Source organism: Nomascus leucogenys, chromosome 6 (genome assembly GCF_006542625.1).
Source record: "Nomascus leucogenys isolate Asia chromosome 6, Asia_NLE_v1, whole genome shotgun sequence".
In the NCBI taxonomy this organism is placed as follows: Eukaryota; Metazoa; Chordata; class Mammalia; order Primates; family Hylobatidae; genus Nomascus; species Nomascus leucogenys.
In genome coordinates this window covers 67,288,324-67,308,261 of record NC_044386.1, presented here as the reverse complement: position 1 = coordinate 67,308,261, position 19,938 = coordinate 67,288,324, and the positions used below count along the sequence as shown (strand labels likewise).

At 43.7% G+C, this 19,938-nt stretch overlaps 2 protein-coding genes across 3 annotated transcripts in view; one reads left to right on the top strand and one right to left on the bottom strand.

Moving 5' to 3' along the window:
* Positions 1–8,788, bottom strand: part of AVEN (apoptosis and caspase activation inhibitor) — a 205,671-nt gene extending 196,883 nt beyond the window's left edge. Inside the window, exon 1 of the mRNA XM_003272784.4 lies at positions 7,429–8,788. Within this exon, the coding sequence (XP_003272832.2) occupies positions 7,429–7,677 (249 nt within the window). The 5' untranslated portion in view covers positions 7,678–8,788. The remainder of the gene's footprint in view (positions 1–7,428) is intronic.
* The window catches only part of CHRM5 (cholinergic receptor muscarinic 5), a 99,632-nt gene that overhangs the window by 65,733 nt on the left and 13,961 nt on the right, over positions 1–19,938 (top strand). Inside the window, exon 2 of one of the 2 annotated variants that reach the window (XM_003272782.3) lies at positions 15,476–15,807. The exons of the other annotated variant lie outside the window; for it this stretch is intronic. The gene's annotated coding sequence lies outside the window, so the exon portion shown is untranslated. The remainder of the gene's footprint in view (positions 1–15,475; positions 15,808–19,938) is intronic. 2 annotated transcript variants of the gene reach the window in all.

The window sequence follows — 19,938 nt, the reverse complement described above, 5'->3', positions numbered from 1 at the left end:
TGGGATTACAAGTGTGAGCCACCGCGCCCGGCCAATTTTTGTATTTCTAATAGTGACAGGGTTTCATCATATTAGTCAGGCTGGTCTCGAACTCCTGACCTCAGGTGATCTGCCTGCCTCGGCCTCCCACAGTGCTGGGATTACGGGCGTAAGCCACCACGCCTAGCCTGCTTAGGTTAATATTAAAATGTTTGCTATCCCTCAATGTAAGTTTGACTTGGTACTAAAGAAATATGGATCAGACAGATTTGTATCAGTCCTTAATGGCAAGAGGACTCAAAGGTAGAATAAAGTTTTTACAACAGGGAATGCATTCTATTAATCTCCTATTTTTTTTTGATTGTTGTGCTGTTTGCACACACACCAATGATGTGATATGAGTGGCAGGAAACAGCATCCTTGGCAGTGTTGTTCTTCACAGGAATTGCCTTTTAAGCAATTTAAGGCTTACAAAATCAGGTTGGTCAGATTATAACAACAGCATCCTAGCAGCATCAAGATAAAACACACACATCAGTTTGTTATTTCTTTTCAGCATCCTTTGACAAAACCCACTCAAAAGTGAAAAATTCTCCATAACCATTATCCATGCACTGCCCCATGACACCTTTATAGAAAATTTTCAGACTAACAAAGCTGTTATTTCCATCCAAGAGAAAAAGTATTAAAGTATTTATTTCTGGCACCTTAAAACACACATACGCACACACACGTACACAGACACATACACAGGGCTTCTAACAAAGGAAGAAAAATTCAAAGAGAACTAATCCAGTGCCGTAATAAGTTAGTCAGTAGCTTCTATCAAATAGAAATTATTATGTGTCACTATGGTCTTTATTGCTCCCTTTGACACTTCAAACTGCATCAGGAAATAGTGACATCTGAATAGAAAACACCTTTGCAACCACTTAATTTCTAGAAAAAGGCTAGTTAAGTCATGCTATGGTGTGGTTAGGATCAAATGACCTACGTAACCTCTCTAGAGGTCACTTGCCCAGTGCTGTAAAAAGTAATCACTACTTTTTCTGGAAAAAAAATAAGAAAACCAACAATGACTTAGTACCTACTCTTCCAGAAAACATATGCCAGTGGTATCGATTTATGAGCGAGCTATTTTCCATCCTAGCAGCAGTTTAAAACAAAGACAGTAACACTATTAAGAATGACAAAACCTGGAAACCATATTCTGCAAATGATGGATAGCCAGAAAACAAAAAAGCTCTGAATGAATTCATGCAATGAACCATCTTACTAAGAAACAAAGGTGCTATCTTAGCTGTCCTCAAAATGGAGTGTGCACATACCTAGGGGTTCAGAAAGATTTTCCAAGGAGTATATGAGCAGTATGTTTTTCAGGGAATCAACTTCCAGATATTCAAGATCCATGGTCTTTCCCAAAAGCAGTCTACCCTAGAAGGCACCTGAAGACAGCACAACTCCTTCTCAGCCATTCTCAATCTGGCTGTATTCCTCAAGCCCCAACAATAGGACAATTTTAAATATAGATGCTGAGGAAGTGTAACTCTAAAGAACATGTAACATGTCCTTTTGCAAATCAGGTAGCTCCAATTATTTGCTTTCAATCAAAGTGATGGAGAACCTAATACAGTCATCACTTGACAGATTCTTAAAATACTTTAAAAATATTTTTTTGGCATATAAGTAGAGATATTTAATGAACTGAGTGACATTGATATGGCAAAACTCCAACATTCCCATCTACCTATTTATGTGAACAATGTTTCTCAATCCTTACATCTATAAAATCAAAAATTGAGAAAAGAATTGACACTGAATCCTATCTCGTGCAGGCAATAAGTAATGTTCATCCATGGATACTCAAACTCATTAGGGAAAATGAGACTCGTTTACAATGAAGTTTTACCTTTATGTTTAACAATTGCAAGGCCAGGCGCGGTGGCTCACGCCTGTAATCCTAGCACGTCAGGAGGCAGAGGCGGGCGGACTGCCTGAGCTCAGGAGTTCAAAACCAGCCTGAGCAACACGGTGAAACCCCGTCTCTACTAAAATACAAAAAATTAGCCAGGAGGCGGTGTGCACCTGTAGTCCCAGCTACTCAGGAAGCTGAGGCAGGAGAATTGCTTGAACCCAGGAGGTGGAGACTGCAGTGAGCCAAGATCGTGCCACTGCACTCCAGCCTGGGTGACAGAGCGAGACTCTGTCTCAAAAAAAAATTTTAAAAAATTGCAAATCAAAATAACTGTATATATTAATCGATGTAATCTTAATTCAATCTAAAAGAAAAAATAGCACCCAAGCCTGTAGAGTTATATAACATTTTTTAAGTCAACATTTATTACAGGAAGACACGAAATAGTAACCACTAAAAATTTTTCAAGTATGAAAATAGATTCTGTTGAATAAGGTTCTGTGAGAGATGGGGAATTAAAATACAAGTAAAAAAGAACAAGAAACAATGGAAATCTTCACACTACTAAAGAGTTGGGTTTTGTTTTTTGTTTCAAAACGGAGTCTCAGAAGGAGGGCAGTGGGGCAATTTTGGTTCACTGCAACCTCCGCCTCCCAAGTTCAAGTGATTCTCCTGCCTCAGCCTCCCAAGTAGCTGGGACTACAGGCGTGCGCCACCACGCCCAGCTAACTTTTGTATCTTTAGTAGAGACGGGGTTTCACCATGTTGGCCAGGATGGTCTCGATCTCTTGACCTCGTGATCCGCCCACCTCAGCCTCCCAAAGTGCTGGGATTACAGGCATGAGCCACCGCGCCCAGCCTAAAGAATTTATTAATGTGATTTTTAAATGGCTAAAGGCAAATATCAAATCACTCTAGTATTTAAAATCCATCCATAGCCAAGTGTGGTGACTCACATCTGTAACCCCAGCACTTTGGGTGGCTGAAGCGGGAGGACTGCTTGGGCCCAGGAGTTTGAGACCAGCCTGGGCAAGACAGTGAGACCATCTTCACAAAATATAAAAATATTAGTTGGATGTGGTGGTTCACGCCTGTACTCCCACCTACTCAGGAGGCTGAGGCGGGAGGATCCCTTGAGTACAGCAGTTGAAGGCAGCAGTGAGCTTAGCTCACACTACCGCACTTCAGCCTGAGCAACAAAGTGAGACCCAGTTTCTTCACAAAAAAAAAAGAAAGAAAAAAAAGAAAAAAAGAATAAAAAATCAATTTATAAAAATTGTGTGAGTTTTATTTAAAAAGTCAATATATACAATATGTTGGAAATTTTATATTTTGAAATTCTCTCATCCATTGATAAAAATGTGTTAGATATAAACTTTAAAGTACATTGTACATGGTTTCGCAAAATTTTTTTAGGCAGAATACAAGCAAAAAAGTTCAGTTGTCTGTGTTGATATTGAAAATATGTAAGTGAAATAGTGGTCAGTGAGAAAAGCAACTTAAAAACAGAATATGTTAACAAGGATAAGGATGCCAAAATAATTACAGTGTGTGTGCAATGGTTTGCAGCAGGAGGAGAGGTCAATTTCATGGATTACCAAGTACTAATCTTAAAGCAATCTTCTGTTGGGACACTTAAGCACGTCCAGTTTCTAACCAAATTTGCTTCAGGCTTTCTGGAAAAAAAGAAAAATAAAGTCTAGAGGCTGTCATTTCAGTTTGAGCTTTTAACAGGCTCTCAGTCTCTAGCTGGCTGACATGTTGCTGGTGGCTACTTTGAGCAAAAGTGAAGGAGCAGGTCCTTAGACACCTGCCTGTAACTGATCTGACACCATTTCTTCCCTCCAGATTCACACTAAACTTGAATAGAAAATTAGAGATTTCCTTTTTACCAAGTGAAATGAAAATGTCAAAGGCATCAGGTATTAATTACTACTCAGGCTTTATTTACAAAGCAAAAGTTTGATCAGAATTAAATGCCTCCAGATTCTACTTTTTAGTACAACTATAAACAGCTGTCTCATCTTTTACTGAATATAAATCATTTTAAAAGGAATACGAAAAGCTGCAATATAAACATGGAGCAAGAAAGCAAAGGTCTGCTGACACCCACAATAACTGAAGATGGTACCAATATTACCTTAAAACCTTATAACCATACTAAAACATCAGTTAAAAAAATAATCAGGCATGTGGAAGAATCACTCAACAGTCCTCCACACACCCTTTTTTCAAATCTCAAAGTCATTCCAGGAGCAGTTTAGAGCAGCGGTCGAAAGAACAGGCTCTGGAGTGAAAATGCTAGGGTGGAATCCAGGTTCAGCAATTTTCTGGTTGAGTGATATTAAAAAGTTATTTCACCTCTCCTAACTGTGAGTGATTTAACGGTGCCTCAGCTGTCTCATATTAAGTACTCAACAAATGTGAATTACTGTTATTACTACAGGAAGGAAAAAATAAAAAAAATTCCAAAGACTGCCAACAGGCCTTGTCTTCCTCTCTGCTAACAGCCCATCATGAAGATAAATACTAAACAATCCTAGTATTGGGGGGAGTGATAGGGAGATTATTTATTCATTTAGTTAGTAAGTTAGTTATTTGAGACAGTCTCACTCTATTGCCCAGGCTGGAGTGCAGTGGCAGGATCACAGCTCACTGCAGCCTCCATCTCCGGGGCTCAAACAATCCTGCTGCTTCAGCCTCCCTTGTAGCAGGGACTACAGACGCACCCCGCCATGCTCAGCAGTTTTGTATTTTTTTTTAGAGAGAGGGGATCTCGTTATGTTGCCCAGTCTGGTCTCGAACCCCCAGACTCAAGTGACCCACCCACCTCAGCCTCCCAAAGTGCTGGGATTACAAGCATGAACCACCACACCCAGCCAGTTTTTTTTTTTTTTAAGTTAATGATTGTATCTAGTACAATAATGCTTCTAGTGAGTATTCTGTAAAGATAATTATGCTCACCCATAATCGGTAAGCTTAGAGCTCAGACTATTTACAGAAGGAATGATTTAAGAGCAAGAGACTAAGAGATGTACTCAACTTAGTACTCAACTAAGTTACCTTGGAGTATTACATAGCTACCTAGAAATTGGTTAGTTTGATTGTTTTCCATTTGTATGCAGTGGTCCAAAATAGAAAGCAAAGGTGTACATAGAATTGGTTTCTGAAGGTGGACAACTGGTCTTTACAAGGCTGGGAGGCTATTATGATTTTTTTTTCCTTTGATCATTTCAGTTACTCTCTCCTTGGGGCACAAATGCACCATGGGATATGAGAACAAGAAGTTTTCAGGAAAGTCAATCAATCTTGTCTCATGTAATGGTTAAGTACCAAAAATGGTGTCTTAGCAGACTAAATACAAACAGTACTTCAGAATCTGAGAAATGGAAGGAACTTAGAGATGACCAATCCAAACCAAAATTAAGGAACAATCTGCCCAACATCCCTTCCTCCAGCTTTGGCTGAAAACATGATGATGAAGGGGTAAAACCAACTCAACAAAAGAAAAAGCCTAAAATTTTAACAGAATGTGTTACAATACTATCTTAAATTTTTTAAAGTCTTGTATTATTCTTTCTTTTAATGATATACCATCATGACCCGGCACAGTGGGTCACGCCTGTAATCCCAGCACCTTGGGAGGCCGAGGCGGGTGGATCACCTGAGGTCAGGAGTTCGAGACCAGCCTGACCAACATGGTGAAACCCCATCTCTACTAAAAATACAAAATTAGCCGGGCAAGGTGGCTCATGCCTGTAATCCCAGCTACTTGGGAGGCTGAGGCAGCAGAATCGCTTGAACCCAGGAGGCGGAGGTTGCAGTGAGCCAAGATCATGCCATTGCACTCCAGCCTGGGCAACAAGAGCGAAACTCTGACTCAAAAAAGAAAAAAGAAAAAAGATACACCATCATTTCACCCAATTTAATTCAACAGAGATTAACAAAACAGAAGCACCTTCACTCACACAATTCAACTTAAAGGCGCTTATTAGTAAAATCCTGTGCGCCAGACACCATAGTTAATACCAAAGGTACCATTACTACAATTACTCTTAAAGCACGATCTCTGCAGCCAAGGAATATCTACTTTGTTCTCGGTAAAGTGGTGACTGGTTCACGAAAAAGTAAGACATAAAATACGGTTGACTCAAGGGCAGCTTGATATAAATCCCAGCTCTGCCAGTAGCTGTGAAAGCTTAGGCAAGTCAGTTAACTTGTAAAAATAAAGAGTACTCTATATACATGTGTATATAAATAATATATAACATTGTAGTTAATATATATAATTATATACTATTATATTACATAATTCTACATTACATATATATTACATATATATAATACAGTTATAAGACCAAAATGTGATATATAGTGGGCACTAGGTTGGTCTTAGTTTCTGTCATTTACCTTAGTTTCTGTCAGTTTACACCAGGTAAACTGACCCTAAAAATGTTTTTATATCTCATTCAAGTTTTGCCTATTACCTACCTTAATCTTAACAAGATTTAAGTTTGTTACATTTAAATTTAAGTTTTATACTTTTTTTCCAGCTCTGTATTGCTGTATACAACTACTCTCTTTAGGGATATCTTATCTGCTATGCCCTCAAGATATTGTAAATACTTCAGTAAGAGCAAATTTTGCCTCATTCAAAAAAGAATTTTTTAAATCTGTGTGCATAAGAATGCAGAATATAAAGATGGTCTTGTCCTACAGATGTTAAAGTAACAGAACAGCTCATAAAAAGACAGTCCTCTAACTCCTTTAGCTGAGATATGATTAGGTTTGCCCCCATATATATCATCCCCTGCTCCAATCTCCGAAAACTTTCCTTCTATGAACGTGTCAATAAGACCGATGATATTGCTATTAAAACTCAGAACTTGACTGCTCATTTATAAATTGAAAATTCAAAACGACAAAGGCCAGTGCTCCCTGATTTCTACACATATAGGCATAATAAAAGAGAACTACGCTATTACAAAGAACTATGCATCTGGTCCCGCCCCCAAATACTGGAGTCCAGTCGTAGGGGTCATTCTTTCACTCAACAAACTTTTTATTATGCGCCTACTGTGTACTAGGCATTGCATAGACAGTTAACAAAACAGACCAAAAAATCCCTTCCCTCCTAATAACAGGAGCGTGCCCGTAAAGGCTGCCGAGGGACCACGTCCTGGCCGCGCCTCCGTCCCACAGTGGTAATCGTACAGACAGCCCAGCCGGCCCACAGGCCGCCGAGACTTGCACCCCCGACACACGGCCTTGGCCTCTGGATTCCTACCCTGGACCCTGGGGCAGGCTGGGGAGCCCTCCTACCCCACTGCCTCGCGCCAGCCCGGCCAGGAGGCCACGAGGGGAGCCAAGCGCATACCCAGGCGCGCCCCCGCCACCATCCGCCCGTCCCGCGCAGGCGCCGCCGCCCCTCTGGCGCGCGCCTGGCACGCTCTCTTGCGGCTCTTGACTGGCGGCCTCGGCCCCACTTGCCCCAGTTACACGCGGTCCCAGCCCCACCAGCCGTCGCCTCTTACCGGCGCGCAGGCCCCTGCGCCCCGGCCTCCCGGCTCCCGGCGGCTGCCTCGCGGGGCGCCTCCTCCTCCTCGGCCTCCGCGAGCGCCGCGGAAGCCCCGGCCACGGCCCCGGCGTCCGCCTCCGTCCCCACCGCCGCCTCTGGCTACCGCCGCTGCGGCTCCGGGCCGCTCGCTGTGGCGATCTCCGCCAGGCCGGCCGCGACCCGGCCGCCGCCCACGGCCTCCCCGAGCTCCTCGCTCCGCCTGCATCTGGCCGCCGCCGGCGGTGCTGAGCGCGCGGGAGCCGAGCCGCGTCGGAGACGCCCTGGCCCCACCGGAAGCGGGCCGCACTGAGGAGCCGCGAGCGAACGGCGCCCGGTAGCAGCGGGGTGCGGGGCCAGGGATCGAGGCCGGCCGCGGCGGGGCGGGGCGGCCGGCGTCCCGCAGGTGGGGCCGGAACCGGGACTGCGGGAAGGCCCGACCGCTGGGAGCTGGAAGTGGTGGGGGTCTGCAGCGGGGCGGGGGGGGGGTTCTCAAGGCATCAGAGATAGCGTTGGGGGAGGGACCGTGCTAAGTGCAAGGACGAGTCAAAATAAAATTTGTATGATGTGAACTTTCGGGAAAAAAAAAGTTTAAACGTGTGTATTTGCATAAGAAAAGGTCTAAACAAATACATACTAAAATGTTAGTGGTTAACTGCTGAGATTTCCAGTGAGTTAATTTTTTTTCCTCCGTTTAATCTAATTTTCAGCAACGAATGTGTATCATTTTAAAACTATACCGAAGTCAGGGTTCAGGAGGTGTGGACGTAAAGACAGAGTTTGTGTCTGGTGAGAGGTGGACTGCAGCACGTGGGAGAGAGAACAGTGCGAAACTGGGAGACGGCTAGAAAGGGCGTCAAAGTCCTCAGCAGAATTTCTGTAGAAATGACTACTACAGCTGACATTTATTGAGCACATGAGTATTTCATTCTCATAACAGCTCTGTGAGGTAGGGATGACTGTTATGCTTATTCTGCAGTGAGGTAACAGCCTTGGAAAGGTTAAAAAAACTTGCCTAAAGTGAACAACCAGGTAGTGGTGGAACTGGCATTCTAAGGCGGTCTCACTCCAGTCCCTTCTTTCAACCAAGGAGAAAACAGGAAGTGGAACAGGTGGTTACACAGATGCATGGAAGCAGTTTTTAACTTGGGACTGAAACCACATGAAAATAATGAAAGCAAGGGCTAAAATGTCAGCCTAGCAGAACCAGTGTTTTCTTCCCTCTCAGTACTTTCTGGTTCTTTCCTATATCCATACATAGTTAATACTTTTCATTGCTTCTAATTGCCTACTCTGCATCAGGCACAGTGCTATGTCCTGAAATTTAAAACAAAAACAAACAAAAAAACCTTGCGCCTGCCCTCAAGTAGCTCACTGCCCACAAGGAAGATAATCTAGTCCTGTGAATAGATGATTACAGTACAGTGTTGCTGAGTGCAGTGAGAGATTCAAGGTCAAGGCCCAAAGAAGAAAAGTTTAATTAGGTTTAAACGGGTTATCCAAGGCTTCATGAGAAATAGACCCCTGAGCTAAAGCCTAATGGTTGAGTAGGAGTTTGCTTGTTTGGTAAGTGGGAGTAGGGGAGCCTTCCAGACAGGGGGAACTATTGAAGGATCGTCAACTCCAGAGAAACAGTCTTAAAAATAGTAACACTTGTAGAGCACTTATATGCACCAAACACTATTCTACATACTTCTCATATCACTTCATTTGAGACTAATAGCTGGCCTACGAGGTAAGCTAGTGTTGTCTCCATTTTACAGATCAGGGATCTAAAACAGATGTTAAGTAACTTCCAAGATTACACAGTTACAGGCCAGGTGTGTGGCTCATGCCTGTAATCCCAGCATTTTGGGAGGCTGTGGCGGGTGGATTGCCTGAGACATGAGTTCAAGACCAGCCTGGGCAACATGGTGAAACCCCATTTCTACAAAAATTAGCTGGGCATGGTGGTATATGCCTATAGTCCCACTACTTGGGAGGCTGAGATAGAGAATCATTCGAGCCCAGGAGGTTGAGGCTGTAGCGAGCTGTGATCGTACATGGGCAACAGAAGGAGACTGTCTCAAAAAAAAAAAAAAAAGATTTCAACATATGAATTTTGAGGGAGATGAACATTTAGACCATAGCAGTGGGGAAGGGGCATGGAAGAATGTGGTTAAATATCTACCAGCATATCAGTGGTCTGGCCTCTCACCAAGTTGAAGATCCACACATTAATCTCATACTAGACATTTGCACAAATCGGAGTTTCTCAATGTTGGCAAATTTAGGGCTGGATAAAATTTTGTGGTGGTAGCTTATCCTGTGCATTGTACAATATTTAACAGCATCCCTGGCCTCTACCCACTAGATGCCAGAATCAACCCCTCTCCCCCTCATTAAGACAACCAAAAACATCTCCAGACATTGCCAAATGTTCCCTGAGAGGCAATCACCCTGGATGAGAACCACTAGCACAGATAGATTGGTGCAGAAGGTATATTTTAGTATCTAAGGAGCTACCGATGTGATTTATCCAAAAATTTATCCAGCCCTAAATTTGCCAACATTGAGAAACCCTGATTTGGGCAAATGTCTGGTATGAGATTAATATGTACATCTCCAATGTAGTGAGAGACGAGACCAGTGGGAAATAGGGCTTTAAGGAACTATATAACTATCCCTCGAGAAGCCTCCAAAATTATGAGGCTGAAAAGATTAGTGGCTTTTAGATTAAGCCAGTGTTATTAGGGCACATTCACTATGCTTGATACTTTCAACTAGTCAGTGTAAGACTCAGTAACACTTTGAAAGATACGCCATTTTAGAGATACATTGGTTTGTGGATGATGCTAAGTTTTTTTAACATTTATTTTGCACCTGATACTATTCTAAGCACTTTCCACATACTAACTCATTAAATCTTCAAAATATCCCTATGAAATAAACACTATTATTATTCCTATTTTACAGATTAGAAAACTGAGTTGCAAAAAAGTTAAATAATTTGCTCAAGCTAATAAGTAACAGAACTGGGATTTATACCAGTATAGTCTAGTTCCAGAATCCATGCCTGTAAGTCTATTCTGCAGATGCCCTCAGAAGTCAGGGGGCTATGTTACTCTCCATCTATTCATTCAAGGCTTACTTTGTTTTTCTCAATTCAACCAAGAGTGTTTAGGATATGGAAAATTCTGAGGTCCGCCTTCTAGCACTTCCTAATTAGCGGACACAACTAGCCGAAGTTCTTTCAACAGGGATATGGTATATGCTGTCCTCATGTGATTCTGGTCCAAAAAATGTGTTATTAAGGTTTAAAAATACCACACAAGTACCTCCTGCATTTTGAGCAGCCAGAGACCTTTGAATTGCATAAATAACAAAGGGAAGGAATATTTTCTGGTATTGCTTTTACTTGATAGTCCTGATTTTAAACATATGCCATTGCATGAATAAAAAATTCAGTTTTCCCTTAGGTAGAACTCATGAGAATTCATGAGTATCAAAACCAAAGTGCTCAATTATATAGGTAGCTCCTTAGAAACAAAACTGTACTTTTTGCATATTTTTAATACATATATGACCTAAGGTTTTTTTGTTTTTTTTTTTTTTGAGACGGAGTTTCGCACTTGTTGCCCAGGCTGGAGTACAACGACACAATCTCGGCTCACCACAACCTTCAAGTGATTCTCCTGCCTCAGCTTCCTGAGTAGCTGGGATTACAGGCATGCACCACCACACCTGGCTAATTTTTTTGTATTTTTAGTAGAGATGGGGTTTCTCCATGTTGGTCAGGCTGGCCTCAAACTCCCGACCTCAGGTGATCTGCCTGCCTCAGCCTCCCAAAGTGCTGGGATTACAGGCATGAGCCACCGCGTCCGGCAACCTAAGTTATTTTTTAAATAAAATGGTAGCCAGTTCCTTAAGGTGGTTCTCAAAATGTGGACCAGAAACATAGCATCACCTGGGAACTTGTTAGAAATGCAAATTCAGAATTAAAAGTCTGGGGATGAGGCCCAGTAATCTGTGTTTTAATAAACCTGCCAGTTGATTCTGATGCATCCTCAACTACTCTGTGAAGGTAGCATCTGAAGCCTTCAAACATCACAAGAAACCCAGTAATTCCTAGTCTAAGACTATGGATCGGCCGGGTGCAGTAGCTCACGCCTGTAATCCCAGCACTTTGGGAGGCCGAGGCAGGCGGATCACAAGGTCAGGAGATCGAGACCATCCTGGCTAACACGGTGAAACCCCGTCTTTACTAAAAATACCAAAAAAAAAAAAAACTAGCCTTGTTTGGTGGTGGGTGCCTGTAGTTCCAGCTACTCGGGAGGCTGAGGCAGGAGAATGGTGTGAACCCGGGAGGTAGAGCTTGCAGTGAGGCGAGATCGTGCCACTGCACTACAGCCTGGGCGACAGCGCGAGACTCCGTCTCAAAAAAAAAAAAAAAAGACTATGGATCTCGTAGGCTCTCACTGTTTGACGAAAAGTAGATGTTATGATAGGACTTAGAAAAAAATGCACTGTCCTCTTGCAAATACAAAGTTTGTGGGAAAAGTACATCTTCCTGATTCTTCTCTTCATAGGCAAGTAGATTTTCGACAGTTTAGCTAGTTTCTCGCGCTTAATGTATAAACAATGCAAACTGGAAAACACGTAAGTTTCTCAGAAAGATGTCTTCGTTTACTGTGTTGTTTTGAACAGCTCCGTCTGCTACTGAGGGTGCTCACCAGCTACAGGGTGAGGGACTCTGGCATGAGCTATTCTTTCAGCCCAGAATCCACAGCCTGTACTCTGGTGGAGAAAAGCGAAAGTGAAGAGCTTACCAGGTCATAAGGGTACTTTGACTTGAAGGGCTGGAGTCATGATTAGAGAACTCCTGAAAATGAATGGAGCAAACTCCCAAAATACAGAATACGTGACAATATCTTCTCCTCTCTCCTTCCACACTCACTCTCAGCTGCTGACTTTGCTTTCTATTTCATGAAGAAATGGAGGCAACCAGAAAAGAATTTCCAGTGTTGCCATTACCACAACTCCCAGCCTACTTGTATCTGTACCTATATTCTCTGCCTGCCTTCCTGTTAGTATAGAGGGTTCTCTGCCCCAGTCCAAGGCCAAGGCCTCTATTGCTGCACTAGATCTTATCTGTGATCACCTACTTGGGGACATCTTTCCGGCAAATGCTCCCACTCTCCCCTGCACATCAGTTGTTACCTTCTAATGAATCATTCACATTAGCATACAAGCATGCTGTATTTTCGCCCTTTAAAAAAAATGAAAAAAAAAAAAAAAACTTCTTGGCCTTACACCCTAATCCATTTTCTGCATCATTTCTCTACTCCTTTTTATAGCAAAGTTCCTCAGAAGAGTCATCTATAGCACTGTCTCCAATTCTCCTTTTCCCACTCCCTATTTCATCCACTCCTCAAGCCTTTTGTGCCCACCAATTCACCAAAACAACTTTACAAGTTTCACTGTGATCTCCATGTAACTCAATCCAATGGGCAGGTCACCGCCCTAATCTTACTTGGTTTATCAGTCTCATCTGATACAGTTGATTACTCTTTCCTCCTTGAAACATTTTATTGTTGTTGTTTCCAGAACAATACACTACCCTTAGGAATTTAAAGATATATATAATCCTTGCCCTAGGTTTGTGGGGAAGACTTGGGCAACAGTCAAGGGCTTCTGTGCCTCCAGATTCTCACATAACTTTGTTTATGACAGTACTTCCCAGACTTTTTCATGTCTTGGCACACATAGAAAATGGTAATATTTGCCCAGTACTCTGGAATAACAAGTCAATACTGCTCCCAACAGAAGGGGACCCACCTAGCCAACCCCATAGCCCATGGCAGGAGTGGACAGTGTATGCGTTAAATGGGTCCAGTTTATGCTTTCATGTAAAGCGATTCCATCTATTTTCCTGTCCTATAGCAATACAGTAATTTGGCCGGGCCCAGTGGCTCACGCCTGTAATCCCAGCACTTTGGGAGGCCAAGGCGGGTGGATCACGATGTCAGGAGATTGAGACCATCCTGGCTAATAGGGTGAAACCCCGTCTCTACTAAAAATACAAAAACTTAGCCGGGCATGGTGGTGGCTGCCTGTAGTCCCAGCTACTCAGGAGGCTGAGGCAGGAGAATGGAGTGAACTCGGGAGGCAGATCTTGTAGTGAGCCGAGATCGTGCCACTGCACTCCAGCCTGGGCAACAGAGCAAGACTCCATCGCAAAAATTAATAATAATAATAAAAAATAAAGTAATTTAATGACCTCAGTAACAGACCTCTCTGTCGCCTGAATTTGGTCTAAAAACTCAACTTTATTCTTACATTCTCTTTTTCTTAGAGCTATAAAGATGAACTCTTTCAGTTCAAGGACTATCGTATATCTCTTTTATATGCCCCACAGCAGCTGGCACACTAGTGAACACAAAGTATGTTCTAAAGAACATGTCACATTGAAATCCTGCTCTGGATATTATTGCTTCAGAGATATTAAGAAGTCATTTCTTAATCACCACCTTATCTTCAGTCAGCAATTTGATTCTACCAATCAAAAGGAGTTAGATATATCTTACTTTAAAATATTCATCAAAAAAATGCAAGTCCAGAACTCCCCTTATTCATTCACACATTCTTTCACTGCAAGTCCTTCCTCATATCTAACACAGTGTTACCCCATGTGCTTTAAGGCTACTTTGTCTTGATTTGTCCTTGAAAAGGAAGGAGGGAAAGAGTCACTCATCTATATTCTACATAACATTATGAGCTGGTTATCATGATGTCCCAATATCACTGGATTGTAGATGCCGTTAAAGTTTTCCACTGTAGTTGCTATAGAAACAATGAAGAGTAGCAAGGACAGGTTCAGGCATAAAGCTTCTCATAAAAAAAAAAAAAAAAAGTGTTTCAGAAAACGAAGGCCTAACCTCACCTTAGGAAAAGCCTCAAAAGTTGGCAAGGCCACTCGACAAGCAAAGGAATTCATTTGGTACACAGGGTTACCTTCTTTGATTTTTATGTTGCTTTGCTTCATTTGTAATGTATTGACAGCAAAGAACAAGAAACAATCGGCCAAGGTTGGAAACACAGAGGCTTTTATTACTGTGGGAGTCTTTGTCTTATGGAGTGGTAGAAAATAAATCTGGGATGATTACTGCTGTCTCTTAATGCTGGCATCCTAAAAATAAACATACTCTTTATGGTGGGATGAAAAATGGGAACTTTTAAAGTTTGAGTAATCAGGTCGGGCGCGGTGGCTCACGCTTGTAATCCCAGCACTTTGGGAGGCTGAGGCGGGCGGATCATGAGGTCAGGAGATCGAGACCACGGTGAAACCCCATCTCTACTAAAAATACAAAAAAAATTAGCCTGGGGTGGTGGCGGGCGCCTGTAGTCCCAGCTACTCAGAAAGGCTGAGGCAGGAGAATGGTGTGAACCCGGGAGGCGGAGCTTGCAGTGAGCCGAGATTGTGCCACTGTACTCCAGCCTGGGCGACAGAGCGAGACTCCGTCTCAAAAAAAAAAAAAAAGTTTGAGTAATCGGGGAAGAGCTCAAAAGGATCCACACTCCCAGATAACCACTTATATTTCATTTGCCTCTGCAACTTTCCTCAAAAATAAGTTACCCTTTCAAAAACACAATCAATGATTGAAGAAGTTTATTGTGGAAAACATTCAGGCTGGAAACTCAGTTTTCATACTCAACTATCATCCAAAAAAGAAATCAATCCATCAGCCGTGGAACCTACCTTATGTCCCAAATCTTTTTGCGGAAAGATCTGTCCAGCAGCCTAGGAATCAGGAAAAGTCATTCTCCCAAAAAGTGAGGCAGGAAAAAAAAAAAAAAAAAAAAAACGGGAAAAAGAGAAGGCAGAAAATCTCTAAAGGCTAATTGTATTAATTTCAAACAGGAGAAAAAATTTTTTTTAACTCAAGTGATTTTGGAAGGCAGAGGGGGGATTCAAATGTTACTGCACATTGCAGTTGGAAAATTCCCATTTAACAGCCCCTTTGTGAGCGATCATTCCCCTTTTCTAGGAACTTAGGAAATCATTCTCAACCTTGCAACTTAAAATATGGTACATGGATCAGTAGCATCAAGAATACTCAGGAGCTTTTCAGAAATGTGCAATTGTGAAATATGGCCAAGATGGCGGATTAGAAGCAGAAGCAGCCCGCAGCACTCATGCAAAGGAATGAAAGGTGTGACTGAATACAGCACCTTCAACTGAATTATCCAGGTGCTCGCTTTGGGACTAATTGGGCAAACAGCTTGACCCACAGAAAACAAAGAAAAGCAGGGTGGGGTGACGGCCCACCTGGGAGCAGCACAGAGCCAAAGGATCCCCCTCCTCCAGCCAAGGGAAGCGGTGAGTGATTGTGCGACCCCACCGGGAAAACCACATTTCTCCCACAGGTCTTTGCAACCCATGGAACAGGAGTTCTTGTGAGCCCATGCCAGCAGAGCCTTAGGTCCAACACACAGAGCTGTGCAGAGTCTCAGCAGAGCAGCCGCTCAGGCACACACAGAGACCTAGCAGGGATTTTTTGTTTGTTTGTTTTTTGTTTTTGTTTTTGTTTTGAGACGGAGTCTCGTTCTGTCGCCCAGGCTGGAGTGTAGTGGCATGATCTCGGCTCACTGCAAGCTCCGCCTCCTGGGTTCACGCCATTCTCCTGCCTCAGCGTCCCGAGTAGCTGAGACTACAGGCGCCCGCCACCATGCCCAGCTAATTTTTTGTATTTTTAGTAGAGACGGGGTTTCACCGTGTTAGCCAGGATGGTCTGGATCTCCTGACCTCATGATCCGCCCGTGTCAGCCTCCCAAAGTGCTGGGATTACAGGCGTGAGCCACCGCGCCCGGCAGAGACCTGGCAGTTTTACATACTCCAACCCTGGGATCCCTGGCAAGGCGGGAGGTCCATCTGCACATACCCCTAGGAAAAGGGCTGAAACCAGGGAGCCAAGCAGCATCTTTCTGCAGGCCCCACTTCCCCGGCACCTCACAAGATAAGACCCACTGACTTGGAATTCCAGCCAGCCAACAATAAAAGCTGGAGTCCGCCTGAGATAGAATTGAGCTCCCAGCGGGAGGATGACTGTTATCGCTGTGGTTCAGTTGACTCAGCCATTCTAGCTTGCGGCTTTGGAGAGTCCAAACAGTCCAGACAAGGAAAGGTCCCTCCCAACGCAGCAGAGCTGCTTTGTCAGATGGTGGCCAGACTGCCTGTTTTGTTTTTGTTTTGTTTTGTTGAGATAGAGTCTCACTTTGTCACCCAGGCTGGAGTGCAATGGCGCAATCTCGGCTCACTGCAACCTCTGCCTCCCAAGCTCAAGTAATCCTCCCACCTCAGCCTCCCGCACCCTGTTTCCCAGGATGAGGGGCTCTCCACACCAGATCCTAGAAATAAGAAATCAAAGGGTGCATGGGAGAAGGGATGGGGTCAAACAATAGGACCAAGTGAGTAGAGTAGCTGGGACTACAGGCACACATTACCACACCCAGCTTGTGTGTGTGTGTGTTTGTGTGTGTGTGTTTGGTAGAGATGGGGTTTCATCCTGTTGCCCAGGCTGGTCTGAAACTCCTGAACTCAAGCAATCCACTTGGCTCGGCTTTCCAAAGTGCTGGAATTACAGGCGTAAGCCACCACATCTGGCCAGACTGCTTCTTTAAGCAGGACCCGGATCCATTCCTCCTCACTGGGTGGGATCTCCCTGTGGGAGCTTCAACCACTCCAGCCAGGGTTATATGGATAGAGCTCTGATCTTTCCCTGGGATGGAGCTCCCAGAGGGAGGGGCAGCCGCCATCTCTGTGGTTTGGTTGACTCAGCTGTTCCAGCTTGCTGGCTTTGGAGAGTCCAAATGGTCCCGACAAGGAAGGGTCCCCCACAACGCAGCACAGCAGCTTTGCCAGATCATGGCCAGGCTGCTTCTTTAAGTGGGACTTGGATCCATTCCTCCTCACTGGGCAGGACCTCCCTGCAGGGGTTTCAGCCACTCTAGCCGGGGTTATACAGACAGAGCTCTGATTTCTCCCTGGGATGGAGCTCCCAGGAGGAGGGGCAGCCACCATCTCTACAGTTTGGTTGACTCAGCCATTCCAGCCTGCTGGCTTTGGAGAGTCCAAACAGTCTGGACAAGGAACGGTCCCCCAACAATGCAGCACACCTGCTCTACCAAAAAGCAGCCAGACTGCTTCTTTAAGCAGGTCCCTGATCCCATTCCTCCTGACTGACACCTCCCAACAGGAGTCTGTGGCCTAGGTGTGTCTGGGCCAGCAACAGGTCAGTATCCTCCTGGGATGGAGCCTCCAAAGGAAGGAGCAGGCTGCCACCTTTGCTGTTTTGCATACCTGGTGGTATGTTTTGCATACTTGGTGGTATGTTTTGCAGCACACCACCAGGCATGAGAAAAACCGAGGTGACTAGAGTCTGGAGTGGACCCACAGCAAACTGCAGCAGCCCTATGGAAGAGTTGTCTGACTGTTAAAAGAAAAACAGAAAACAACAACAACATCAACAAAAAAGACCCTACAAAAACCTATTTCAAAGTCAGCAACCTCAAAGATCAAAGGTAGATAAGCCCACAAAGATGAGACAGATTCAACACAAAAATGCTGAAAACTCAAAAAGACAGAGTGCTTCTCTGCCTCCAAATGACTGCACACCTCTCCAGCAAGGGCACAGAACTGGGCTGAGGCTCAGATGGCTGAATTGACAGAACTAGGCTTCTGAAAGTGGGTAATAACAAACTTCACTGAGCTAAAGGACCATGTTGTAACCCAATGCAAGGAAGCTATGAATCATGATAAAACAATGCAGGAGCTGACAGCCAGAGTAGCCAGTTTAGAGAGGAACATAACAGACCTGATGGAGCTGAAAAACACACTATGAGAACTTTACAATGCAATCACGAGTATCAATAGCAGAATAGACCAGTGGAGAAAAGAATCACAGAGTTTGAAGACTATTTTTCAGAAATAAGACAGGCATACAAGAATGGAGAAAAAAAGAATGAAAAGGATCATGGGATTATGTAAAGCAAAACCTATGACTGATTGGGGTACCTGAAAGAGACAGGGAGAATGGAACAGAGTTGGAAAACATACTTCAGGATGTCATTCAGGAGAATTTCCCCAACCTAGCAAGACAGGCCAACGTTCAAATTGAAAAAATGCAGAGAACCCCAGTAAGATACTCCACAAGAAGATCAACCCCAAGACACACAATCATCAGATTCTCCAAGGTTGAAATGAAAGAAAAAATGTTAAGGGCAGCCAGAGAGAAGGGCCAGGTCACCTACAAAAGGAAGCCCATGAGACTCACAGCAGGCCTCTTAGTGGAAATCCTACAAGCCAGAAAAGATTGGGGCCAATAATCAACATTCTTTTTTTTTTTTTTTTTTCTTTTTTTTTGAGACAGAGTCTCACTCCATCACCCAGGCTGGAGTGCAGTGGCACAATCTCAGCTCACTGCAACCTCTGCCTCCTGGGTTCAAGCAATTCTCTCATCTCAGCCTCCTGAGTAGCTGGGACTACAGGCACCTGCCATCACACCCGGCTAATTTTTGTATTTTTAGTAGAGATGGGGTTTCACCTTGTTGGTCAGGCTGGTCTTGAACTCCTGACCTCCAGTGATCCACCCACCTCAGCCTCCCAAAGTGCTGGGATTACAGGCGTGAGTCCCTGTGTCTGGCCTCAACATTCTTTAAGAAAAGAATGTCCAGACCAGAATTTCAGATCCAGCCCAACTAAGCTTTATAAGTAAAGGAGAAATAAGATCCTTTGCAGACAAGCAAATGCTGAGGGAATTTGTCACCATCGGGCCTGCCTTGCAAGAGCTCCTGAAGCTTCCATATTAAGCACTAAATATGGAAAGGAAAACTCGTTACCAGACACTACAAAAACACACTGAAGTACACAGACCAGTGACATTATGAAGCAACCACATAAAAATGTCTGCAATGATGACAGGATCAAATTCACACATAACCATACTAACCTTAAATGTAAATAGGCTAAATGCCCCAGTTAAAAGACACAGAATGACAAGCTGGATAAAGCGCCAAGACCCATCAGTATGCTGTCTTCAAGAGACTCATCTCATGTGTGAAGACACACATAGGCTCAAAATAAAGGGATGGACAAAAATTTACCAAACGAATGGGAAACAGAAAAAAGTAGGGGTTGCCATCCTAGTTTCTGACAAAACAGACTTTAAACCAACAAGATCAAAAAGGAGAAAGAAGGGCATTACACAATGGTAAAGCGTTCAATTCAACAAGAAGAGCTAACTATCCTAAATATATATGCACCCAATACAGGAGCACCCAGATTCATAAAACAAGTTTTTAGAGACCCACAAAGAGACTTAGACTCCCAAACAATAATAATGGGAGACTTTAACACCCCACCGACTGTATTAGACAGATCGCTGAGAGAGAAAATTAACAATGATATTCAGGACCTGAACTCAGTTCTGAATCAAGTGGACCTGATAGATAT